Genomic DNA, 25075 nt, shown 5'->3' on the forward strand with positions numbered 1-25075 from the left:
AAATGACTTGTGTGATGCTAGTCGCACCGTACTCATTCCGTTCATAAGTCTTGGTGTTTCTGTGAATTTAATACATCGTAACGAACTTCTAAACCCTGATTCCAAATATTTGACGCGATGCCGGCCATTTTTCTCCCCAAATATTGGATATCACCTGTTCTCCAAATGGCCCCAAGCACAGTAACAAACCACGCTGCTGCCAGCAGTTGAATAGCTGCAAAGCGCCACTTTGGCAACCACCATGCGGCAGTTGCCACCGTTGCCATGTGTTGTTTGGTCTCATTCGACTCTTTTGGATCGTCGTATGTCGTGTTGCGGTACCACTCATCAAAATTATAGAACCACATTAACCATTTCCATTGCATGCCGCACTCGACCAGTACCCATCCAAGCGGGAGATAACCCCAATGTCCGAAGTAAGCAAAAACTTCTTCAAACCAGACAAGTAAATAGGTAGTGCAGTAAAATGTGCTGGCAATAGTAGACAAAGCTAACACTGGAAGAAGCAAGGTGAAATAGAAGTAAGCGTTGCTGGCACTGGATCGAAACCAGGTTTTTCTGAACTGGTATAGAAATACTAGCGTTGTTGTTGTGGCTCCGGAGATTGTGGCTCCAAAAAATACAAATTGGATTAATAGTCGACATAAGAGAGCATCTGAGGATGTAAAGGATGAGAAAGAAAGACGGATCCATAATAGTAAGGCTGGGCCCATCATATGGTGCAGTGTGGCAGCCTTATCATTCCTTGTAACGGTAAGATCAATGATATACGATCCAGTCAGAATAGCACTAGGAAACAAGCGTCAGTTATTATCTAAATAAGAATGCGCATGTGTTACATACCACGACAACAGTGAATTTGCTGTATCACTGGCTGTCCATGACTCTGTAGGAGAGAATCCATTTAGCATCACCGGCAGGGTGAGATAAAACAAGACGATTCGAGATGGTATGACGCCCACTTCAACTGCTAACCGGCTTTTGACCGCTTCATCTAGTTTAGGCCATTCTGATATAGTTTGCTCAAAGTACGTTCTGGCACTGGAGCGTACTATAGACGTAATAAGACCTACAACGCTGACAACAGCTAAGTCGTGAACCCAGGTTGTCGATATGGCCATTATTAAGGATATTGGGGACAAAAACAAAGTAGCGTGGAGGATAAATATATATATATATATTCAGGTCAAGAAGGTCAAGTACACTAAATTAAACCAGGAATTTCGATAGATCATATATAGAGGGGGACGGCACGCAGGCAGTTTCAAATATGCGTCTCTGATGTAAGATCTGGGTTAATATCGCGTTAATTACATCTAGGGTACTAGAGGAGAGAGATTCTATAAAAGTACATTCAGGCATATCCTTTTTTTTTCTTTTTTTGCGGTTAGTATTTCCAATTGGACTGCTTTGCCACAAATACCAAAAGCTGACACCCTTCCTCCTGATTATGCATCAGGTGAAACATTTCGGTGTTGTCCTTGCACGCCCTTGGTGATATCGTCATTCAACTTTTCCATTAATTCACTCAAAGCACAGGCCCAGACTAAGAGTACACGATGGGGGAAAATACAGGGGAAGCATATTCTAATAGAAAGAAAATCGCTCAAGCATCTATTGTTATGCATTTTGCTACACCTATTGTGGTTGGAATACCGCTTAGCCTACTACCTAGTTTAAGGGCAGCCAAAAACGCGATTGTTGCTCGCGATAATGTAAATTGAAGTTTAAGCGTTAGCTAATATCTATGTATAGTACATTTGTCTCAAATGTAAATACGAATATCTAGGTTTTGATATTATGTCGTGATGATTTTGTATCATCTTTTAAGATGTAAGCTGCAGCTTACTGAATCCACCAGATGCTCTAGGCCCTTTTTAGACAATGCACTATATACATATATATTGCATAGTTGCAATTTGATACATGACTTTTTTGTGGGTCTCTCGCTTTGCATCATGTTTCTTAAAATCTTATACGAGTACAGTTGTACTATATGCTTCTTGCAACAGAAATAGCCCGGTTGTTTTATGATCTCTCAGCATTTTATTCCGTATCCTGCCACTACTATAAATGGACCGTGACGAGCTATTTCACTAATACCCCCACCGTTTGTCTAAATAGCACGATCTAGCAGGTGAAGTTTTCCGCGATGGTGGAAAGCGCTCGTCCGCAATGCACCCACTGCGGTTCCTTATCGGCACCTACGTGCATAAGTTCAGTTCCTCGTTGCGATCAAAGCTGCCTATTATGATCTATTCAATTCGCCTAATTTTGCCATTACGGGTATTAGCCTCATAATAGAGATTTTTCATTAATGGCTTGAGGTATTCCCGATGCCTCAATAGATGGACAAATTTTATCTCCTGTTGAGACCCTCGTCTGGACCTTGAATTTTCTTTCAAGTTGTTTCGATTTACTTCTTTTGCTTCAATTGCTCCATCTGCTCTCATTTAAAATTTTCTTTTGCCCTTGGGGGCCTGGAATCATGGCAAGCACTGGATTTACTGACATAGACATTCAGGTCACATCGTCCTCCTTCATTGCTACCGGTCTTCTCTATGAATATACGCACGGTTACTTGGAAAAAAACCTACCAAAATGGGATTGCTTCCCGCAAACCTTACGTAACCGGATGTGTATCGAGATTGCTTGCATTCCTGTTCGAATAGGTCTCATTTATTTTTCTCTGCCATCAGTTCTCTTGGCTTTTACACCGGCGTCTAACTGGACGGCTGATGACACCCAACGTTCACTTATTGCCTGGTTAGTATTGTTGAATCTTACTACTCGTCTACGCTTGGTCGCTAACGCTGGAAATCCAGCTCATTAATGACTGGCGCCTATCTATTTGATCTGATGATATACAGAGAAGACTTCTTCGGTATTCTCCACCATTGCATGGGACCTGCGCTACTACTCTGGACGAGGTTGTGTTTCTCTTCATTTACCTCGGCTGACGCATTGGTATCCCGAAGCTTGATGATGTTTATCTTCTTTGGCGCGGCCACAGGGGGTGTGTTCGCCAGTGCCGGAGTCTTTCTTCTGCGAGTAGGAAAGAGATATTTGGAACGTAGTTCTCTTTACAAGTATTTCGCGCTTTGCGTTGCAGGCTTAACGGTTACCACGGTACTGAGCTGCTACCTGAACGTTCTCTACTTTCTGCATACATGGGATGCAGCCTACGGTTACTTTGGCCTAGCCGCCCCACTGCCTATTATCTGGGAGACTTTTGAATGCTACTTGCAGTGGCGATGGCTGTTACGCTTCTACAGCATTGAAGCTAAACTGTGTCGAGGAGACCAGAGGCCGAAAGACTATTCAGATATGTCGGACTCTACTCCGGATGAGGGTACTGTTTGGCACGAAATACCTTCAGCGTTTCCCAAAGAAACTGCATTTATACTTCGAGCTCTTGTTTGGCAATGGGTCGTGCTGTTGCTTTGCCTGTATTTTAAGTTTGCGAAGGAGTTGTACTTGCACTGGTCATTTTCACCTACACACTCGGTCACTCGAACTGAGGAGGTGATTCAGAACATTACGAAATGGTAGAGTCTTGGTATTTTTATGGACGCATCGGAGGGCTTTTGAAGCGGTCGTAATTAGTAATAAATCTCAGCACAGGAAAAATATCAGAGATAGAGGAAGATAGCAATAATAGTATATTCTACGTAAAAATGAGTGCGCGTTTGGGTACATTTCTGAGTAATTTCCACAGTAGTAAGGGGATTTCACCCAAAATAGGCATTGTTTTTCAGGTTCACCAAGCACAGGGCGACACATTGTACGTCGTGAGCAGAGGATAATAGGCTGAGTGATTATGGAGATCTCACGGTATGGAGGTCGTTGTCAGTGGGTGGGGTGTGTCGCCTGCGCAGAAATGTGGCCGGTCCAAGCCAAACTAGTATCGGTGGAGCATGGTTGCTGATGGTTCAGTTCAAATATAGAACCACAAAATAATTTAAAAGAGAGCCCCAGCTAGCTGCAATTTGAAATGCGCTACGGGTACTCACTCAGCTCAGAGCAGTCCAGTGCCTTGTGAGATATTCTCTGCTGCGACTGTAAAGATATAGAACAATTTGAGCTGGAGGCCTCATAATATTCATACCTCTACGCTATTGCAGAATTCGTATATTTTTTTTCTCGACCTCACTACGATATTATTTGTCAGTATGGATTGGGAGTATCTATCCCCTCTCGACCAGATTCTTCCGCGGATGTACTTTGGCGAGATCCTCTGCTTTCCTTCTACGGATCCAAATTTCTTCTCCATTCTGCAGCATGGGTTGAGAAAAGTTGCAGCCATCGTTCCGCATTTGACGTCCTTTGTTGTGGATGATGATACCCGGCCCGGGAACATCCGACTTGAACACAAACGCGATGCCATTGACAACATTTTGGTGTATGGTCAAGATTCGCCGGAAGAAATACTCGATTATGACACTCTGAAAAGGACCTCATTTCCCATCTTCCCGCAATCATCTCTCTTCTATCCGCATATCCCTGACGTACCACCGGTGGCCCCATGGCCCGTCATCCGGGCCGAAGTCACTCGAGTTCGTGGAGGCTTCATGCTCGTAGTATTAGTTCATCATTGCGTTTTTGATGGACTCGCGTTATCCGAGCTGCTCGGTATGTGGGCTACTTCTTGTGCTCGTGGTGCATTGGGACAGCCGTTGGAAATCAGTCAAGCTCGTCTAAACCGGAGGCTGCTTCAAGGAGAAGACTCGAAACGGGTGCATCCTCAGCCGGCGGACATCTCCAGAGTCATCAACAGATTATTTTCTCTATCTCAAACTATATCACTATTCACCCAATCATTTAATCAAATCTTAACCAAGCCTCCACAGCCTTCCTGGCCTATAACCTTGTACCGTCTACCATATCATAAGCTACGGGGTCTTAAACAAACCATGAACAAGTTTGCTTCCAGCCTTGGGGTGCAATTTCTATCTACAAACGATGTAGTAAGCGCTCTGATATGGAGCTGCGCTACGATGGCAATGAGCACCCCATCCCAGCGCTTGAGTTTAATAAGTCATTGCTCGACCGGCGTATCGGTCAATATTCGGTCAAGGATCCAGCCACGTCTCCCAGACGACTTCCTTGGTTGTGCGTTTGGGGTTGCTTACATTAATATGGCAAGGAGAAAGCTATGTGCTGCCACTGAGGAGACCTCATTTGAGTCCCTAGCTCGAGTGGCGGCTGCCATACGCCACGGAGTGGATGGAATAACCAATAACAAAATGAAAGAAATAATTAACTATGTCGACTCCCAAGAAGATTCAAGGAAGTTACAGTGGCGACCGAAGAAGCTGAATCAGTTTTATATTACCAGTTGGGCGAATCAACGCATTTATGATGCCGACTGGGGCCCCCAAATTGGAAAGTGCGAAGCTCTGCGAGTAGCGCAGATAGCTCTTGCACCAATGTGTGTAATATTACCATCACGAGTGGGGGTTGGATCAAAAGGTGGCAAGTGTGGCGATGTTGAGTTGATTGTGTCACTGGAGAGTTTGCACATGGAGCGATTGAGGAAATTAAAGCTGATGGGGATGTTCGCAGAGATAATACAATAGGGGGTGACATAATCATCCATCTGAAAATAGCAATGTACTCTAGATGCTATCTCCTCATCACTAAATAATCTGGATCTTATTTTGTTGTACTACGTTACCTTAGCTTCTGTATCTATAGCTCAATTAGCGTTATAGATTAAGTGATAAGAAGTCGCTCAATTGAGGTAGTCGTGAGAGTCACTGTTGTAGACTTGGTAGCTGAGGTGACTATTATGACAAGGATTAATATGTTTTATCAAATGATCTGTCAAGGGCTCCTTAATTGTTTGAATACTCTATATTGATAGCGGAATATTTAATAATAAATCTACTATGAACGATTTGAATAATTTGAAGAGTGAAATGTCACGGAAAGGGTTGAACTTGGAATAAGTATACCAGTATTATACTTCGTAGCTATGGCAGCCTGAGGCCATATTTCATCCCGAATATTTTACATTGCTGCATGCCTAAGGTGCTTTCCACTGACATATCCATCTGCGGTATCAACGAACAAGTTTCTACCCTTGATGTACGATACCAATATTCCCCACAATCTCCAGCTACCAATCTGCCCAGTTGCGTACTTCTTCCCCAGCGATAGGAAGATCATCGTTTTGCTTACAGGCTGGTAAGGTGCGACAGGCCCTTTCGTCGTCAAGGCAGCATCCAATGCGTCAGCTAGGTAAATTATCTGGCCATCCGTAACTGTGAGCTGCTTTGGCCCAGCATTACTCACATCACCAATGGCCCAAACATTCTCTGTACCGACCACTCGCATATTGCCATCGAGGTTTACGTTGCCTTGAGAGTCAAGGAAGTTGTCGGGTATGAAGGTATTGTTTAATTGAATCCCATGCAATGGAAGAAATAAATCAGCAACAACTTTTGAACCATTGTCCAGAATCAAAAGTTGCGTCGTGCCATCGTTACCAATACTAACTTCTTTTACACGTGTTTTGCGGATTAGCTTGACACCAAGCTTTTGTAGGTCTTTGTCTAGAGTCGTTCGAACTGAGGGCAGCAGGTCCTTGGAGCTCTCCAGTGGGAAATCCCCATTCATAATTAGTGTGACCTTTTTCAGTTTTCCAAACTTGGCGGCTAGTTCTCCCGCCACTTCAACACCAGTTGGACCTGCACCCGCAATGACAATGTCTCTCGCGCTGCTGACTCTCGCTTGCAGCTCATGCCACGCGGTGAGGGTCTCCTCATGAGTACCGATAGGTTTTAGTGGTAGTCCGCTGGCTATGCTTGAGCCTGTTGCTATTACCAAGTGATGATAATGAAAAGTCCGGTTTTCGCCGCTATTCGCAAGAATGGTAACTGAGTTCGAGGACGATTGAATGACAGTGGCCCTGCCGAGGACAAATTCGAATGTGTCGACTGGGTAATGCTCAAATCCCGTAGCAATGGGGATAAACATAGATGTATCCGGTATTATTCCAGGAATCAGGCCTCTGGTAGCCGCTACATTCCAGAAGAAATGGCTGTTTGGCGATACCAGAATAACTTTGAGGGCCGTCTTTGAGGAGGTGTATTTGAGTAGCTTATGGGCGAGTGGTAAACCCGCCCATCCTGCACCGAGAATAACAACAGTTTTCGCGTTGGTCATATTAGGGATAGCTTCAACTATGAATTCCTGAAATAGTAAAAACAGTATTAATGCCGAAGGTGATGTTCAAAGAGTTTTTAATACAGTTTGGTAGTCCGTCCGGCCTCGGCCACCGGTCGTAGTCTCTCGCCATTTCGCATCATCGCGAATCCGAAAGCAGGAGAATCCACATGGGGCTGGCCCAATCTGTTAGGCTTAGCCGTCGATAAAGTGGGGATTGCGGCGACAAAGATTTGGACCGAGCTCCGGGTCCGAGATTTGGCTACTTTGTAGCAGCCTATCTCCTAACTTTGTCAATTATGTTCTGCCCAGCAACACGCGAGCTCTCCCAAGAAGTCGGCTCGCTCGACTCGTGCCCGAGAGTTTTTCTTCCGCAACCTATATTGGCCGATGCACAGTTATTATCTGCTTGTGTGCAGATAGAGCCGGCCGCCCAAGACATACGATACACACATAAATCCAATTCCTCTTCTACCGGCGTCATGTCCACCGATCCCATCGCAGAAGATGGTTTAAGAATATGGAACTGCGTTACATGTCGGCGCCGCAAGATAAAGTGTGACAGAAGAGACCCTTGCTCAAATTGTGTCAAGAATCGAATCGAATGTCATTTCCCAGTCACTGGCCGTCTGCCACGCCGACGAGATCCCTCAACGTGGAAGTCGCCGACGGAGAAGCAAGCTGAGCTTCTGGATCGACTAAGGCGTCTTGAGGCTCTTGTTACAGAACTTGCAGCACAAGTGGAAGACGGCCCAGACAGGACCCAATCCATACTCTTGGGTTCATTACCCAATGTCACAAGTGACCTCTGTTCGTCAGAAACTGTCGACGCTCAGATTGGAAAGGCAGAACTACCAATCCAAGGATCACCCATGCCCTTTAAAGGATTGATTTCTACTATGAAATCTCACTTTGAAGGAGAGACAAATGAAGACTTTGGAAGATTGGTTGTTGGAAAAGAAGCTGGTCTACAAATAGGAAAGGGCTTCTGGTCCGTTTTCTGTAGTGAAGTGTGTTTAACCTACATATACATGCTTGCACATGAGAGACTAATGATAGCTGTTCAGGTCGAGCACATATTTCATGCTATTCAAGATGTAACTTCAAATGTATCGGGTTCGATTCCTTCGAACTCTGATGCCATCTCATCCAACGGTCACGTATCATCGAATAACAGTTGCTCGGATTTTTATTTTGGAAATGGATCCAAAGAAGGAGTCCCTCAGAGCCTCGATTATTTATACCCTTTACCATCACAGATGCTCTTTATCTGGCGGACATATGTAGAGAATGTTGACCCATTCATCAAAGTTATCGATGTTGCAGCTGTGGAAGAGATTATGACTAATTTGAGGGGTAGATTTGACTCCCTAGAGCCTCGCTTGCAAGCCCTGCTATTTGCAGTATCTTTAGCTGCAATCACATCATTGGACGAAGAAGAGACTGTAAATTGCTTCGATATGTCAAGAAATCAGCTACTTGATCAGTTTCGGCTTGGAACAGAAAGAGCGCTCGCCAACGCTGGGCTTCTGGTCACAAAAGAAATTGAAACTATCCAGGCATTCGTAATCTATCTCTCGCTTCTGCCACACATTGGGGGCCAAGAACTATTATCGCCATTATTGGGGTTATTACTTAGGATTGCGACATCCTCACAGCTGCACAGAGATGCGGAGAATTTCACAATGCCTGCTATGACTCCAGCTGAAATTGAGACGCGCCGTCGGCTATGGTGGCACATTATCTTTATCGACTCAACATCCCGAACTGACCATGCTGCAGGATTGTCGGCATCAGATACAATATTCGACACTAAAACTCCAAGTCATATATTTGATAATGGTAAAAGAAATTCCACGCTACCTTTCGACGCACAAAACGAGTCTGTTATTTGCATAATGCGTTGCGAAATATGGCGATTGTGTCGTTTCCTACACGCACACCAGGGAAAATCTTTGGAGCAGAAACTGGAAACGTTGAACCATACAAGGTCGATGCTAGAGGACTTACATATTGCAAACTTATATTCCAATCACGACCTGGCATCTCTAATTAAGACTATGACCTCTCTTGCCTTCTCTAAAGTCGAACACACGATATATATGCAGCATTTTCGCAATTTGAAAGACCGATCCCAATCCCCATCTCAAGAAATGACGCAACAACATTTGGAATCCTCAATCAATATTCTCAAAGACGCTCATAGGTTGCGAACAGAGCCCTCTTGGAAAAGGTGGAGATGGCAATTGCAAGGAGACTTTCCTTGGGCTTCAATGAGCGCAGTGTTTATCCAGCTTTGCCGGTCTCCATGGTCGTCGATTTCTGAAAGAGGATGGGCGCTTACCCGCCAAATTTTGGAAGAAGTCCCAGACAGAGTAAAAGCAAGTGCATATTGGGACATATTGAGCAAGCTAATCGCCGCCACTGAAGCTCATAGAGGGAGGAATCCGAGAGAGTTGACAGTGCAAACTTGTCCAGACAATGAGACAAATGCATGCAGCTTCATAAATACAAAGGCTGGTGCTAATGAGGCTTCAAACCTCTCGCATACCCAATCAGCGAATAGTCATATTCCGATTGGTAACCTAGACTTTAGCAGAATGCTAACGTCTAGCATAATTGACGAATCCAATGAGTTGGAATCCATTGTGACATTCAATCCTATGGAATGGCAGGCATGGGATGAGGCACTTATAGCTGATGATCAATCCTGGGGCTTAGATTATTGACTGTAAATTAAGTATATATGAGTAAATTTTTATATTTGAAAAGCTAATTAATATTACTAAGTAAGATTACAACTTCTGACCTATACTTTCTTTACTATTAGGGATTGCGCTAATGCGGCATATCTTTTGTACATCCGGTCTCCCACGGATATAGTAATATTACTTGATTGCCGCATTCAGAAATCCGTCAGACCCTTCTGTCTTCCTCCAGCCCAGCATTAGACGTACACCTCAGACTGATCCGATTACAACACCATGTGGTCTTAGAAGATTGTGTTACCATTACAATTCTATATTAGAAATCCTCTCGATAAGTCGGACTTCTAGCGTTGCATGTATTACCCTGAGTACCCTTTGAAAGGTTACATGGTAACACATGAGTCCTCCTGGCTTGTAATGCTGATGTTTATTTAAGCTAACCATCGGACCGTCATAATAACATCTGCAGGTACCATGACTCTGCTCTTTTAAAATCAACAAAGAGGCTCTCTTGCACATTATCAGCTTGGTAACATTGCAATGATTTTGCTAATCATTTTGACCTTTTTCAACATGCTCTGCGCCGCTGCAGACGTGTTTTCCATCCCAAACGTCAACGCCACTTTCCAGGAGTCACCCAAACCGTTCGAGATCTACGTTGACCGAAGTTTCATTGAGGACACAAGACAGCGAGTGGCACATGCTAGGGCGCCAGTTTTCATGGGGGCAACGGGGGAAGGTCCGAGTCCTGAAAATTACACCAACATTAGAGATTACTGGGCCAATGAATACGACTGGAATATGACTGAGGCAGCCATTAACAAAAAGTGAGTGGGAATATTTATTGCGATATGTCCCTGACCGCACTAACAGCTTTTGGCAAGGTTCGAACAATTCACGACAATTGTCACGCCAATTATAGGTAACGACACATATACAGTTCCACTACACTTTGTTCACCACCGTTCATCGCGCAACGACGCCATTCCTCTGCTCTTTATCCACGGCTGGCCAGGCTCTTTCCTCGAAGTCACCAACATCATTGACGATTTAACGAATCCACCTAACACATCCGTGCCGGCGTTTCACGTAGTCGCTCCCTCAATACCGGGATTTGGATTTTCCCCAGCACCTCAGCGCCCGGGGTTTGGACCGGTCGAAGCTTCGCATGCTTTCGACGCGTTGATGAATCAACTGGGTTACGATAAATATGTCATTCAAGGTGGAGATTTTGGCGGCGTCATCCTTCGTTACCAGGCTCATCTGTTTCCAAAGAATGTCGTCTCAGTGCTCAGCAATTTTTGGATCATTCAGCCAGGAGAAAGTGACACTCGCAAGCTCGCAGAAGGGCTAGCAACTCCTGATGAAGTTACCTACATTAGGATATTGGAAACGTATATTAACCAGGCATCTGGATATCGCCTTATGCAAGAGACACAGCCGCTTACAGCGGCCTTTGCTATGTCAGACTCTCCGCTGGGTAATGCGATGTGGATCTATGCGTTGATGGCAGAAGTCATCGACCCAACAATCATGGCCTGGACGCCTGAGGTGATCATCACATGGTCAATGATGTACTATATACAGGGGCCTTATGGCGGTATGCGTTTCTATAAGGAAGTGGCTAACGACGGCGCTCTTGATGCAATCGACTTTGGCACTCTCCCGATTGTGGAGGTGCCAGTGGCAATCAGTCAATTTCCTTATGATATCACATATCGAATGCCCTTGGAATGGGCCAAGCGTGGAGGCAATGTTAAAAAACGAAACGTGCACAGTCATGGAGGTCACTTTGCCGCCTACGAGGTGCCTGGTCTCCTGGTGCAGGACATCTGGGAGTGGTTCGGGGATAAGCAAGCTTCCGGAACGAAAGCCTTTCTAAATTGATTTATTAGACTACGGCGAGCATAATGTAACGGGCTCGTATTTCTAGAGGGCATTTAGTAAATCGAGCATATTAATGAACACAGATCATGTTGTTTATCTGAAAATAACGGAAATTATTCTGCAGTCTTGTTGTTATACCCTTGGACTCCGTAGCCGAGTTATAAGTGATAGTAAGACAGAAGAAAATACAGCCTTTTACTTAGTTACCACATTACTGACATAAACAAATCAATCCATATACACCTTGCTGCCGTGCTTATTATCTATCTCATTTTATTATTACAGCCTAGGATGTCCGCAGCTTCTACTATTATATAAAATATATCGATAATACTTAAAATGTAGGTGAGTAAATGGGATAGCGAGGCGACTATTTTTGCTAAATTTAATCCCACCAGTATGCATTATAGGCCCTTGCAGAATTAATTCGGGTTGTATTATCTATGAAATGGCTTCTAAATTGAAATAGTAAAGGACTTGTACTTACCTATATCTCAATACTATAGGTAGTATGTTATTTATCACCGACCCACCTTGCGAATTTCTAGCCATCGCAGAGGAGGGAATATAATCATAGCCCATGAACAGCCCACCCAAATGCCCAGATCAGCGCCAGTTGGGCTGGCAAGCTTAGCAATGGGGCCAACATAATAAATTTGGTACATGCAGAGAATGGCCCCCACCCATCCGATGATAAACGCTGTAAATGCGGCCAGGCCCAGTGGCAACCGTTTAGGATCAGACCAGGCTGTCCAGTCAAACCCGCTGGTCCTACGGAATATCAAATGTTCTTCCAATGTGATTACAAGGAAGATAGTAACCCAGTAACCCATAAGAGCCAAGAAGTTTTCGAATATATCATAGAGGTTATTGCGCCCACCCAAAGCACACACGGTGTAGATAATGACGCCAACACACGAGAGTAACCATCGGGGTATTCGCGCACCATATCGACCAAGTACTTGGAAGCATAAAGCGGCAGAATATGTACCGGGAATATTGTTCGCGACAAGGCCGAGGGCAATAATAACACCTAGGAATTTTCCAAACCCTCCCAGGCCTTGGTAACCTGCAACAACAAGAGCTCCAGAAGATACGTCATTAGCATCACTCCATGATGGCTGCGTAAAAGTGCCAGATGCTAGACCAACACCTAGCAGATTTGCAAATGCCATCGCCAGGCCGACGCCGGCGGCCGTCATAGTGAATGTCTTCCACTTCTTGGTGTTCTCCGGGTAGTACACGTAAAAGTCTGCTCCTGCGGGGGCCCAAGCAACGGCGGAGGACAAACACAGAGAAAAAAATGAGAGACGGTTGCCATTGATGGTCGAAGTGCCCCCAGTTGACTGGATGGAAGTGTCAAATTTAGTGCCTGCGGAACCAACCAGGACAAACGCTGCGATGAGCTGCGGAACCCATGCCCATCTAGATGTGCGCCATCTTAGTCAGTCTCTGGGGCGTCAAAGGCGACGGGTAAACAATAGGAAAAAGAGGGGACCTACCTTTCGTACGTCTGAAAGATTGACATGCCAAAAAGTACAATGACCCAAGAGATGACAGCAATTATAATGATGCCGACAATGACGGTGAGTTGGCCATCAGCAACGGCGGAGAGGATCTGCCCTCCGACAAGACAATCTATCATGCCATAACCCAACATAATCACAATGTTCAAGATGGTGCAGATCTTGCTAGGCCAATATCCCATGAAATATCTCGCCAAAACCTAAGAGCAAACCATTAGAGCTGCAGGGAGATTATGGGCTTTCCATACGTGAACGCCACAGCTTAAAAAGGGAAGCAGAAACCCCCCCCCTTCCGAAAAGAAAAGAAAAGAAAAGAAAAAGAAGTAAAAAAATAAAAGAAGAAAAGTAAGGAAAAGTCCATACCATTGTGCGATTCCCACTGGCAGGGCCAAATGTGCTGATATAGGCAACTCCCATAGCGCCCAAGATAGCGCCAAAAGTCGCGCATAGCGCTGCATCTGTGAAACCTAGAGAGTAGTCGAGCGGCCCGAGCATACCAACCGCCATGTTGTTGGCGGTGATATTGGAACTGAACCATAGCATAGTCATTTGCATGTAGTTGGAAGCACCGACTTTCTCCAATCTCTCCGTCACTGGCACACGCTCGATACCGCGAGCCTCGAAATACTTGAGGCTGAGAATTCGCTGGTTAACACTGGCGAAGAAGCCGCTAGAGAGAGCCATTTCCGCTTCAGGAATATGGCTCTCCAACGTGGGCTTTGAACCATCTGTGGCAGTGTCATTGTCAATGTTCTCCATCGGTGCGTTGTAGGATGGAGGAAAAGAGACTGATTCACCAAAAAAAGAAAAGAAAAGGCAAGAAAAGGTAAGAGGTGAAACTCGACTCGACTCGTGCGAAGATAAAAAAAATCTGTTATCGGAGCACAGCGGAAAACACGGCAACTCGGCCCACTGACGTGGACTTGAGTCGCAGATCTCAACTACCTCGCGTGACTCAAATTGGCACTCGAAACTTGCATAACATGGAAGTTGCTGATTGCGGTACATATTTATACACGCAAATTCCGTAGAGTAATCCATTAACAATCTGATGCGTTGATGCTACATGTTGAAGCTAATGGGGAAGAAGGTTATTGGTAACTTCTTGAGAAGTCCATTAGACCAACTAGCGCCTATTACAGTGGATCAAGGATATTAAGAAAAAGTCTTCTTGGGTGTGTCGCGGCAGCTTGAACACTCTTCATGCCTCTCGTTCGGTGCGGGTTGATGCTGCAGAGAAATTATTGTGACGAAACAAGCAAAAGAGCGGCAGGATGGACAAGAACTGGTGCTCCGCGATTCCCGTATACGCGGTTCTATGGCTCTCGCCAGGCTCAAGCGCTAATACTGCTGGTTAACTAAAGTGATTTATTCTTAAGAGCCGCCGCTCTGAATATTATATGGTAATTCTTGAGAACACATCCAAAGAGTATCATTCAGCTTGTGCTCAATTGACTATTTGGTAATCCTGACTGACTGCTCCCAAGCCATCTTTAGTATACAGCGCAAGGAAATGGTTTTGATCGAGGGTAAAGAGCCCAGGCCAGTGCGAGCGTGCATCACCCGTGACAGTAGTTCCGCTCCATGTAGAACCTCCGTCTGTACTAGTAACAACTTTCATCTGGGCTCCATCAATACCATTGCCACCGGTACCAGCCACGTCTTCGTTTGTCATAAAGCTTGTAACAAGAGTGCCACCAACATTAACAACCTGAGGAGCTCCTGCATTGGCTCCATTGTGCGCTGTATACAGGCGCGCTCGCTCTCCCCACGAGTTGCCATCATCGTGCGATAGAACGTAGTCGATAGAAAAGGGTCCTGATTCCGTATTCTCAAAAACAGCACTAATGATTTGTGTTATCATTAGCTTATTTCTGTACCATTGTTTCCAGATGGCAGTGAAAGGCTTACATTAAATTACCGGAATTATCAATGTTCGTGACACCAATCATTCCGTCGCGTGAGGTGCGGTCACCTCCGGATACCTTGATCCAGTTTGACCAAGTCACACCTCCATCAGTCGAACGCTTCATGTAACCGTCTTGATCCGCAGCATTGTTCTCAGCGGAATAGTAGCATTGTAGAGACCCATCTGCAGCAAGACGGAGAAAAGGTTCCCAAAGGCCATTAGGGATGCCTGGAGTGGCTGCTTGTTGCTCCACAGTCGATAGATAGAGAAAGCTAGCACCGCCATCATCGGAGTATGAAAGAGTAATTCGGTAATATGTGTAAAGGTCTCCTGATCGATCATGGTTGCGATAGGCATATACAATACGTCCACTAGGGAGTTGCAAGGGCAGAGCATTATCAACGTCATGAGCGGATGAATCGGCGCGATAGACTTCGCCAACAAAATGCCATGAGGCACCACGATCGCTGGAGTTAGCGAGGCGAAGAATGCTCTGGTTGTTTTCATGGGCAGTATAACCTGCAATCAAACCTCCATTGCTGGTGGAGCTTACTCGAATATATACTCCATTTGTGTCAATAACAACAGGGGAGCCAACTTGGCCCACAACACTATGCGATCGCTGTTCAAGACTGACAGGGTTGCCAAAAACTCCAAAAGGAACGAATAGTGTTAAAAATATGGAAAACATACTTAGTATAAAGATAGCGGGGTAGTGTTAGATTAAGTGATATTGTAATAGTGATCAATAAATGATTGGCGATGCAGCCATTATTTATATTCCAAGCAAGGACACATAGGCTAAGAGAAGGAAGGTAGATACATACCCTATGGAACATTTGAAGGCCATCTCCAAGTCCGACTCAACTATCCAAGGTATAGCTTCCTATCTTGGTATAGCCAAGTAATCCTCCCCGCTGATGGATACTTGTTTACTTCGGGAGTACTTGATAGGAAGTTCCGTTTGCTTTTTAACTGGTTGAGTAACAAGTGGCTGTCGCAGATCGAATTCTACTACACCCAGTAGCTCCACTCCCGGGTTGCAGTTCTCGGACTTTAATGTTGCACATCGGTGCCCCGGCTAGAAGAGTAGAAGACAAATAACATACCTTGAATAACTTGCCAAGTTTTTGCCGTCAACCAACGTTGGTAGAGTGTACTCGAGCTTGCGCGACAATTGGAGAGCGTCTTCCTTCTAAGTCTAGAGGACGGCATTCTCATGCGCGGTGAATACTGTTTTATAGACTGAATATCTGGAATGAGGCTTTTCATCTTAGGCAGCATCAGGTAAAGAATATAGAGTCCAAATAAAATTAATATTAACTCTAATCCATAATCAAAGCACATCAGAATTGCTATGAGATACCTGACCTTATTGCGCTAGAAAGGTATTAGGCGACCCGCAAGATGCAAATACGTACGTTAATGATGTTTTTGTTAACTTTACTTGCCATGGCTGTCTTGCTACAGTAAATTTGTACATAGCTAGGTATATTTTGCCACAACTTAGGCAGCTGTATAATTTGGGGGAGACCAGTGTCTAGATGAGCCACATGCTTCAAGGTCTACAGTGATTGTGGCCTGCTGTTGAGTGTGGTCGTAGACCAGGTATGGATTACTCAAAACTAATTGCCGCATAATAAAGTGGTCCACTTTTGGTGGATAGCTTTGTAATATGGCGTGTCCCCTTAGGGTTGAAGCTTAAGTTGATGCGACCCAATCCGACGTAGACATGTCATATGTAGTCTTGCATCATCAGGAACCAGCAGATAGATTTATGCCCTAGCCAGAAGCGAGAAGTATTAAGTCAGGCAAGAACAGGATGAAATATGGACTGTTCATCCGGTTATTATGACATTCGATGGCATGCATACATTTGTCTGTGTTAGTAAACCGGATGTGTACACGGAATAAATCCCATGATTAGCCTGCTGTACGGAGAACAGTCCTATCGGCCCTAGATTTAAATCCTAAAGGTGCTTCCAGGAATTTTACATCATCTCAAAAGGGACCCTACTGATAAATGCTAAACCTGGAGATCCACCTGTAGAATTGGAACTACCATTGGCCCTGCGTCAAATATAATAATTATTGTGGGATTAATGGATATACTCTCACTTCTCGTTTTATTATTCTGGGTTCATGCTCAAAGTCTCCAATTCCTTTTTGGATCGCTTAGCTAGACACATGGTGGGATTGCTGTACTTTTCGTTATAAACCCTTTGACCTCATTTCTCTGGATATCAATACATGTACCGTTCCTACGTATCAAGCTTCCCATTTTTTGCATATCTATACAGCTGGTTGTGTTTGCATTTAGGAATTGCTCACTTTTTATTACGGAATTCAGCTGAAACACCAACCTTAGCTATCAATCATCACCCAGCTGGTCAAATCCCACGATCAAATAATTAAGAATGGTATAGCAATCTAAGGACAAAGGATTAATATCATAATAAAGAGTGTATTTTAATTATTACACAACATTCTATTTAAATCCAATTTTGTGTGTTGAAAATTTACTCATTTATATAAATGATAATTTATTAATTTTAAATTTCAAGCTAATGTTTATCTAGGTGATTGAAAAGCTAGAAATCGCCCAAAAAACGCTGTAACATCTTTTACATCATCTATAGCGCAGACTTTTGCAATATCTTTCCATAGTTAGCGCTCGTATATATATGTGTTTGTAACTTCATTACTTACATTGGTCTGGGCGAACAACAATCAAGCATCCTTCAGGATGAATGCCGTAGGCTTGGTATGCTTGTCCATGCCCTGCATTGTAACTAACATCGTCCACAAACACCTTTTGGAGATCTACTCATGTTAATTGTGGCCTGAAAATGTACGGGTAAATAGGGCTACCTACGTTTGATCTTCCACTTTCCTGTCTCTGGTGTGAAGACATCGGGGATCATTTTTTGCTCTATCTCAATGCGCTTTGACGCAAGCACGAGTACACCTTGGATAACAGTATTGGCATCCTGGCCACGTGGTGTAAACATATGGATAATGCTCTGCAGTTCTGCTGCGACCTAGGTGAATATAGCCTTTGTTAGTGTGGCACTCTACACTTGGGGCTCTGACGTACCTTGGCAAGCCGAGCGGCTGTAATCTGTTGTAAGATATCTCCTGCAAATACGATAACATGCCAACGGGAATCAGCAGGAAGCGCTGTCATTAGCTGCATGGGGCGAGCGTCGCAGAAGCGTACAACCCGGGCGCTGGGGAAGCGCATCCCAACCACAACGTTGCGAGCTAGGATCTTGTCTGTCGAGTTGGGGGATATAAAGACAGATTCTTCGTATTGCACGCCCTGGCCGGCTGTGTACCTACCTGCTTTGACAAAGTGGTCCTTGAAGTCCTGTGAAGTGATTCCATTCTCCCGTCGATAGGAAGATGAGAACAGTTTTGTGAAGAAACGATCAAAATCGATGAGCTGTGCGGCCGTCTTCTGGCGCTCCGAGACATATGTCTCGAGAGTCTTGGCCAAGGATTGACCTCGTAGGACAGCTGCCAACTTCCAACCAATATTGAAGCCATCTTGTAGGCTTACGTTCATCCCCTGTCCAGCCTTTGGAGAGTGCGTGTGGCAAGCGTCGCCCGTCAAGAAGACACGTCCTGCCTTCTCGAAGTTATCAGCGAGGCGCTGTCCTATAGAGTACGCAGACCACCAGACAGTCTCCATGAACTCGATAGAATAGGGGTGGAAGATGCGGCTCGCCCGTTCCTGGAGATCGGCCAATGTGACATCCTTGACAGTTGCACTGCCTAGCTCGATGTAGAAACGAACCATGGAGTCACCTTCACGAGGGATAATCATAAGGTTCCCAGCATGCGATTGGATAATGGCCTTCTTGCGGATGTCAGGAAAGTCAGTTTTCGCGTGAATATCCATAACACCCCAGACCGCATTCGTTGAATCGCCGACCATAGTAAACCCTAGGGATTTCCGAACAGCGCTGTGAGCCCCGTCACATGCCTGGCTCATTATTAGCATTAATAGAATGATGTGACAAGGCTGTCTGACTAACCAGCAAATATTTGGATCGAAAGACTTTTTGTTGCCCGTTTGAACTAGCTGTGGTGGTGATGCAGTACGCAGCTGAGTCATCGCTCGCAATATCGTCCACTTCCACAGTCTGGACCTCACAACCATACTCGATTACTGTGCTTTTGGATACACGCTGCATTTCTTGGATCAGCATGTTATTTACTCTTGCCTGGTTGAGAATAACATGAGGCTGGTGGCTTAAGCCCGGCTCTGTGTCCGCGGTGTAGTGTGTGCGCTTGATGCCATTGTCTTCTGCCGCCCAGAAAGCAACCTCGAGAACATGATATGCCTCTTTGAGGAGGTCTTCTGCTATACCAAAGCTTTCAAAAATTTCCACGGTCCGACACTGAACGCCATCTGCTTGGCCATTTTCGAGCGGGCCGGGTCGGCGCTCTAGAACCTTATAATTGATGCCAGATCGAGCTAGCCAGACTGCGGCGCAAAGTCCGGCAGACCCGCTGCCACATATAAGCACGTCCACCTGCTCGGCCATAACGTCGTATCACGGTGGTTGCTGATTTGATAAAAAGACAATGCACAGGATTGGGGGGAGTCAGAAGCAGTCAGAAGCAGTTCCCCGACTCCTTTTTCCAAGACGAATACGTCGAAGTATATAAACAGCCTTGGTTAAGTTTTATAAACACTTATAACCACGCTTCGGCTGGATATAAACGGGGGCCGATGACATCCGGACCCCGTACCCGAGGTAGCATCCGAGCTTAGCATCCAAATCGGTACTTGAATCGGCATTTGAATTATGCCACAACCAGACTCCTAGCAATACTGGCTGGCGTTCATTGTCCCTTACGTTTTAGCTGAAAGTGCTTTTGTTACGACTTGGTTATTCGTAACTCTTATCCTTTATAAATAGCCGGTTTCCGTCACAAGAATTGCGACCATTGCGATTAGACCCAATCCTTTGGCCTGCTGGCTGAGCGAGACAAGGGATCCTTACATTCGAGAACAATATATTTGCGGAGTAAGGCATGTACTACGTCTCTTTCTTAAAAGGAGTTCTGCCCGCACTTGGATATGCACACTCGTCACTCGCTTAATATTCTTTATGGAGGCCCACCTCAATATCAGAGTCCTGATTTTGATCAGAGGCATACCTGTCTTGACGTTGACCAACCAATTCCACATCCATAGATCCTTTTCGTCCCCACCTATCCCGCCACGATTCCCTTGCTTCTTGTGGGCCAGAGGAAGAATCCACTCGATTAGTGATAGTTATCTTCCTCCCAGCTGCTGTATTGTTGTTCCTTTCGACAGGACCGGAGTCTAGCCTCTCAGACGATGATAAATTGCTGAAAAGGCGCATCTTCTTCAGCAGTGGTTTAAGTGTTGCAAATGATGAAGTGGCCAGGGCAACTCCAATCTCAACCGTACCCCAAATACCTAGGTCGACGGTGGTATAGAGGTAGTCTGGGTTGTCGAGATAGCCTCTTGCAAATGGAATGCGAACGATAGTAGCAATAGAGGCACTGGACCTAATCAGCTTAAGGGTTAGCACGGTATGGTGGTAAATGTTGCTTACATAGATCCTAGAGCAAGTAAAACAATAATGGATATCTTCTCTCGCTGTGGTATCTGTGCTTTCCATACAAGAGTGGCGGGTAATGCAGGCAATATCCAGTCAGCGATAACATTGATAAAAGCTGCGATATATGTCGTGATTGTGGCAAATGTTGTTGGGTTACAGCTGCCCACTGTCGATGGAATAGGATTATATCTCGTCCATTGCAATGATATTGGCTGGCAAGTTCGAATAGCGAATACCAAAAATATAAGATCGAATACAGTGATGACAGCCAAGATGGTCCAGATTGTGATTTGCCGCCAGCGTTTACGTGGGCAAATTCGCAAGAGAAATGTTCCCACAATCCACTTGGTTAATAATGAAAGAATGACATATATGAAAGTGACAATCCATCTATAAAAGATAGCCTTTGGGCGATCATCAGGCGGTACGTCTACCACATGCGAGCCAATGCCATATTTGATAGACAGGGCAGCACAGATTGTGTAAGCTGTGTATAATATCTGTGAGGATAATTAGTATTTAGGCCTTATTTAACCCATCGCATGCATGATCATATACCAACGCAACCAATGAGATATAATCCTCAGGGAAGAAGTGCTTAAGGATAAAACCATGGGTGAAGAATCGAAGTCCAATGGCTATGAAGCTTATAATATAGAGTGTTATTACAACTGCTAACGCTTCAGGCCCCCGGCTTCCAGACATAATCAACAGTTGAACGCAAAGGTATAAGTAAGAATTGGTGCGATATCGAGCATGAAATATGATGTACACTCATGTATTCAAGGCCCATATATATAAACCTAATCAGAAGGAGCTTTAAAGCAGACTATAATAGATGACCAGTACCCGACTGCACGCCGTTGTTCTCGTGGATTAAGACCCTTCTCAAGGATTATGTGGGCAATGCCCAATATGGATACCAGAGCGAGTTCTGGGCTTTCAGATTCAGGAATAACCAGGCACCTCAACTGCTGTTTTGTCGAGTGTTGGTGTAGATGACATGTCTTTTCCTCGCTTAGAACCATCTCTTTGTCAGGGGCAATAAATGTTATGGGTAGATGAAGCAACCAACTATGTGCCTTAGCCTCACCAGCGCCCTGTTCTGCTGAGCAATAAGTGGGTGATAAGCCGCTATTGTTTCAGCAATGGTGCTCAGGTTCTGTCTCAGATTGATCTGTCTCGCATAGTTCCCCGCGATAAGTGGAGATCTACTGCTCACATGGCCCCAGTAGTCCCACCATGTACTTGCAGTACTGCGAGTATTTGTAAGTCATTCCATTTTCCTTTACAGGGTCCTGTCGAAAGTAGGGAAATTTTGAACTCTATAGGTGGATAACTGTTCAATATCTCCTTTTCCCAGTAGTTGGAGGAGATGCTCGCACACTAGTCACCCGAATCAGCAAAATAGGTCCTGTTGAAGTGGGGTACCCTGTCGGGTAGTTTGGGCGTAGACGATGAGGTTTTATTTCGAGTGGTAGTTGTCTTTGAAGAGCTCCAAATAATACGCAGGCGTGGGCATTTGCCCACAGACCTGTGCGAGTAGAGCCAACATATGAATTCTATTTCAACAGGTCACTTGACGTAAAACCATTTCTGGATGCAATTGAATCATCAGAGTCGATAGTCTTAATGAAATGAAACTACTTGTAATTGTCTGCAATGTTAGGCTGCGTATCCACAGAGGTCTCAATGCTATTGCCGGTGCTGGTGGGTAGAGAAGTGTCCATAGTGACAGTCAGAGGCTCGCCTAGTACGGAGTTGTGGACGCAGTACGAGTTCTCTGTGATATAGCTGTCAGGTCCGGTGTGGTAGGCTGAGTCCTGTTCTGCGGTAGTTAGTATCAAAGTTATTAGTCTGGACAGCAAACTTACCCCTCTCGAAATGTCACCTAGCATGCCCTACATGCTATGGAGCTATGATTGTCTCACCACCGTGAGAATTGGGGCTAGTGTTGGGGTCGTATGGCATATTGGGAGTGCAATATGACATGTATACGTTATATTGGTATCAGACTGGTAGGGTATGTGCAAAACGGACCGTAGGCTGAAGAAGCTAACCAAGAAAAGAGAAGAGATTGTCATGATGATGATGATGAGGAATGTATTCAATGTCTCATCGCTAGCGTCTTGACAATGGAGTGTTGCCACATGCCATCAAACGCGCTATTAATCTTCTAGATGCTCATGAGTGCGGCTTATTAACGACGTATAAGCCGTGTACCACCGCCCCCTAATACTAATTACTAAGAAACCAAAATGTCTCGGATTAAATGATCCGTCTCCTCTCGCGCATCCAACAGAATGAATTTGGATCTAAGACTACTAATCCAGCTCTTTCACTAATTACTCTCACTTAATATTCGAAGACAGCTCGAAATAGAACAAAATGCTTCAGAGGGCTATAGCAAGCACATAGAGCAATAGAAATATTTATACTTGAGATGTTTAGACTCGCCCACGGTGATTGCCACTTCCATATTATGTCAAGAGAACGTATTAAGACATTGTTACCCTTAATATCTTGTAAACTATTCGGTTCGAGTGCTCGTGATGAAACGTCGTATGCTAAGTGTCTGAAAAGTTATTAGACGTAGCTTCATATTCTAGATACAGTCAGCATAAACAACACATGTTCGAGAAATCTCGCTCACCCGACCGAAATTAGCACAAGTCAATCACAAAGCAGTATTGAAATATTTGGACATCCAGTGCTACTCGTAGTGTCGATTGTATTTATAGTTTTGACTGCATTCGTAAGGTCGTCGTTCTCATTAACGTCGACTGTATCCGTCACGCGGGCCGTATCCGTAGTCTCGATTGTATCCGTAATAACAAATGTATCCGTAATTTCGAATGTATCCGGTTATTTTATATTTATATCTCCAGGCTTCGTCAATCAACAGCAAACTTGTCTGTCATATTGTTTGACTATTCCTAAGCTACGTCATTTTGAAGTAACCCTCATTTTTTGAAGATCCTAGTTTGCAGCAATGTCTTCCCAGAAGTCTCCACGCAAGTTACCTAACGGGAGTTTATATACCACCCAAAATTTTCATATACATCATCGAACGGGATTCATTCCATCACATATGCCACTACTAAGACTTCCAATTGAATGGGAGGTATGGGAGGTGATGTTGGATGCTGCAAAGTCCCAAAGTTTTAAGGCAGCTGGGCGGCTTTCAGTGATGGATATCCCGCAGAAAATAGCCGAGAATGAGAAAGTCCTAGCATGGAAGAAGCTGGTTGATAAGGTAGGAAAATTTACTGATGAGTAAACTTTGTCCTAACTCCATTTTATAGATGCCAGTATTGTCAGTCGACAACATCAAAGGGTGTGAAAGAGAGCTCAGAAGAGCACACCTTGTCCTTGCCTTTATCGTTCAAATTTATGCACACGCTACTTCCTCAACGGAATCCATTACTATCCCTCGTTCGCTTACTGTGCCACTGCTTCATGTCTCCCACGAGCTGAACCATGCGCCTTTTATTACTTATTCTGATCATGCTCTTCACAACTGGTCTCATAAAAATCCTCGTGACCAGGAATCTCCTCCAACTTGCGATAATCTTCAGTCTCAACTCACATTTACGGGAACTCCCGACGAGGATGAATTGTACATCATCGATATACGAATGGAACTCAAAGGCGCTGAAGCAATTGAATTAATGAGATTATTCACAAATGAGATTGACGCTGGAAATAATCTTGACATTGATCGCATCACAATGTATCTCACGCAAACAACAAGAGCCCTTGAGGAGATGAAAGGCATCTTATTAAGTACCAAGGAGCTAGTTCGGCCTGAGATATTTTACAATGACATTCGACCATGGCTTGTTGGAGCTGATGCGGATCCCTGGAGCCAAAAATGGGCCTGGGAAGGTAAAGAAGATGTTGAGAGCTCAGAAGAGGCTCTAAAAAATATCAGTGGTCCGACTGCAGGTCAGAGCCCTCTGCTTCATACTCTAGATGCGTATCTGGGTATAAAAGAAAGCAACAGTAAGAGCTCGTTCCTAGACCGCATACAAGGTTATATGGATCATAAGCATCGAACATATCTTCAAAGCCTTCGATCAAGAAACAGCCACATTCGATCCTTTGTCCAAGACATAGCTAAGAAACAGGGTACTAATTCGCCGGTTGTGGTTGCGTATAATGCCATAATTAAGGCGTTCAAAAGTTTCAGAGACGCACATCTCATTATTGTGGCGTTATACGTCATAATTCCTTCTAGAAAGAACACTAAAAACTCTGATATACGCACTG

The 25075-nt window shown here is 44.7% G+C and overlaps 11 protein-coding genes across 11 annotated transcripts; 5 read left to right on the forward strand and 6 right to left on the reverse strand.

The window, feature by feature from the left end:
- Positions 1 to 41: 41 nt before the first annotated feature.
- Positions 42 to 1121, reverse strand: TRIVIDRAFT_52965 (uncharacterized protein; the record flags this gene model as incomplete). Its single annotated transcript, XM_014100367.1, has 2 exons — positions 42 to 789; positions 844 to 1121. 2 exons carry the CDS (start codon positions 1119 to 1121, stop codon positions 42 to 44), a joined length of 1026 nt encoding a protein of 341 aa, XP_013955842.1.
- Positions 1122 to 2488: 1367 nt separating this feature from the next.
- Positions 2489 to 3552, forward strand: TRIVIDRAFT_59887 (uncharacterized protein; the record flags this gene model as incomplete). Its single annotated transcript, XM_014100368.1, has 2 exons — positions 2489 to 2766; positions 2826 to 3552. 2 exons carry the CDS (start codon positions 2489 to 2491, stop codon positions 3550 to 3552), a joined length of 1005 nt encoding a protein of 334 aa, XP_013955843.1.
- A 620-nt stretch (positions 3553 to 4172) lies between these two features.
- Positions 4173 to 5579, forward strand: TRIVIDRAFT_52973 (uncharacterized protein; the record flags this gene model as incomplete). The annotated part of the gene is made up of 1 exon (XM_014100369.1): positions 4173 to 5579. The coding sequence occupies one exon, from the start codon at positions 4173 to 4175 to the stop codon at positions 5577 to 5579; it is 1407 nt and encodes a 468-aa protein (XP_013955844.1).
- A 433-nt stretch (positions 5580 to 6012) lies between these two features.
- On the reverse strand, positions 6013 to 7170 carry TRIVIDRAFT_52993 (uncharacterized protein; the record flags this gene model as incomplete). The annotated part of the gene is made up of 1 exon (XM_014100370.1): positions 6013 to 7170. One exon carries the CDS (start codon positions 7168 to 7170, stop codon positions 6013 to 6015), a length of 1158 nt encoding a protein of 385 aa, XP_013955845.1.
- A 482-nt stretch (positions 7171 to 7652) lies between these two features.
- Positions 7653 to 9899, forward strand: TRIVIDRAFT_52958 (uncharacterized protein; the record flags this gene model as incomplete). The annotated part of the gene is made up of 3 exons (XM_014100371.1): positions 7653 to 7971; positions 8056 to 8180; positions 8238 to 9899. 3 exons carry the CDS (start codon positions 7653 to 7655, stop codon positions 9897 to 9899), a joined length of 2106 nt encoding a protein of 701 aa, XP_013955846.1.
- A 552-nt stretch (positions 9900 to 10451) lies between these two features.
- TRIVIDRAFT_59889 (uncharacterized protein) lies at positions 10452 to 11765 on the forward strand (the record flags this gene model as incomplete). The annotated part of the gene is made up of 2 exons (XM_014100372.1): positions 10452 to 10705; positions 10763 to 11765. The coding sequence occupies 2 exons, from the start codon at positions 10452 to 10454 to the stop codon at positions 11763 to 11765; spliced, it is 1257 nt and encodes a 418-aa protein (XP_013955847.1).
- A 521-nt stretch (positions 11766 to 12286) lies between these two features.
- On the reverse strand, positions 12287 to 13975 carry TRIVIDRAFT_152078 (uncharacterized protein; the record flags this gene model as incomplete). Its single annotated transcript, XM_014100373.1, has 3 exons — positions 12287 to 13190; positions 13268 to 13491; positions 13655 to 13975. 3 exons carry the CDS (start codon positions 13973 to 13975, stop codon positions 12287 to 12289), a joined length of 1449 nt encoding a protein of 482 aa, XP_013955848.1.
- A 763-nt stretch (positions 13976 to 14738) lies between these two features.
- On the reverse strand, positions 14739 to 15891 carry TRIVIDRAFT_70717 (glycoside hydrolase family 93 protein; the record flags this gene model as incomplete). Its single annotated transcript, XM_014100392.1, has 2 exons — positions 14739 to 15135; positions 15203 to 15891. 2 exons carry the CDS (start codon positions 15889 to 15891, stop codon positions 14739 to 14741), a joined length of 1086 nt encoding a protein of 361 aa, XP_013955867.1.
- Positions 15892 to 17571: 1680 nt separating this feature from the next.
- Positions 17572 to 19753, reverse strand: TRIVIDRAFT_70718 (uncharacterized protein; the record flags this gene model as incomplete). Its single annotated transcript, XM_014100374.1, has 5 exons — positions 17572 to 17630; positions 17910 to 18023; positions 18076 to 18241; positions 18298 to 19188; positions 19241 to 19753. The coding sequence occupies 5 exons, from the start codon at positions 19751 to 19753 to the stop codon at positions 17572 to 17574; spliced, it is 1743 nt and encodes a 580-aa protein (XP_013955849.1).
- Positions 19754 to 20311: 558 nt separating this feature from the next.
- Positions 20312 to 21508, reverse strand: TRIVIDRAFT_53006 (uncharacterized protein; the record flags this gene model as incomplete). The annotated part of the gene is made up of 3 exons (XM_014100375.1): positions 20312 to 20744; positions 20798 to 21303; positions 21362 to 21508. The coding sequence occupies 3 exons, from the start codon at positions 21506 to 21508 to the stop codon at positions 20312 to 20314; spliced, it is 1086 nt and encodes a 361-aa protein (XP_013955850.1).
- Positions 21509 to 23852: 2344 nt separating this feature from the next.
- On the forward strand, positions 23853 to 25047 carry TRIVIDRAFT_135611 (uncharacterized protein; the record flags this gene model as incomplete). The annotated part of the gene is made up of 2 exons (XM_014100376.1): positions 23853 to 24059; positions 24109 to 25047. Coding segments are annotated over 2 exons (1146 nt in total), but the record flags the coding sequence as incomplete, so codon positions are not given.
- Positions 25048 to 25075: the final 28 nt, after the last annotated feature.

The sequence above is a fragment of the Trichoderma virens genome (assembly GCF_000170995.1).
Source record: "Trichoderma virens Gv29-8 chromosome Unknown TRIVIscaffold_67, whole genome shotgun sequence".
NCBI lineage: Eukaryota > Fungi > Ascomycota > Sordariomycetes > Hypocreales > Hypocreaceae > Trichoderma > Trichoderma virens.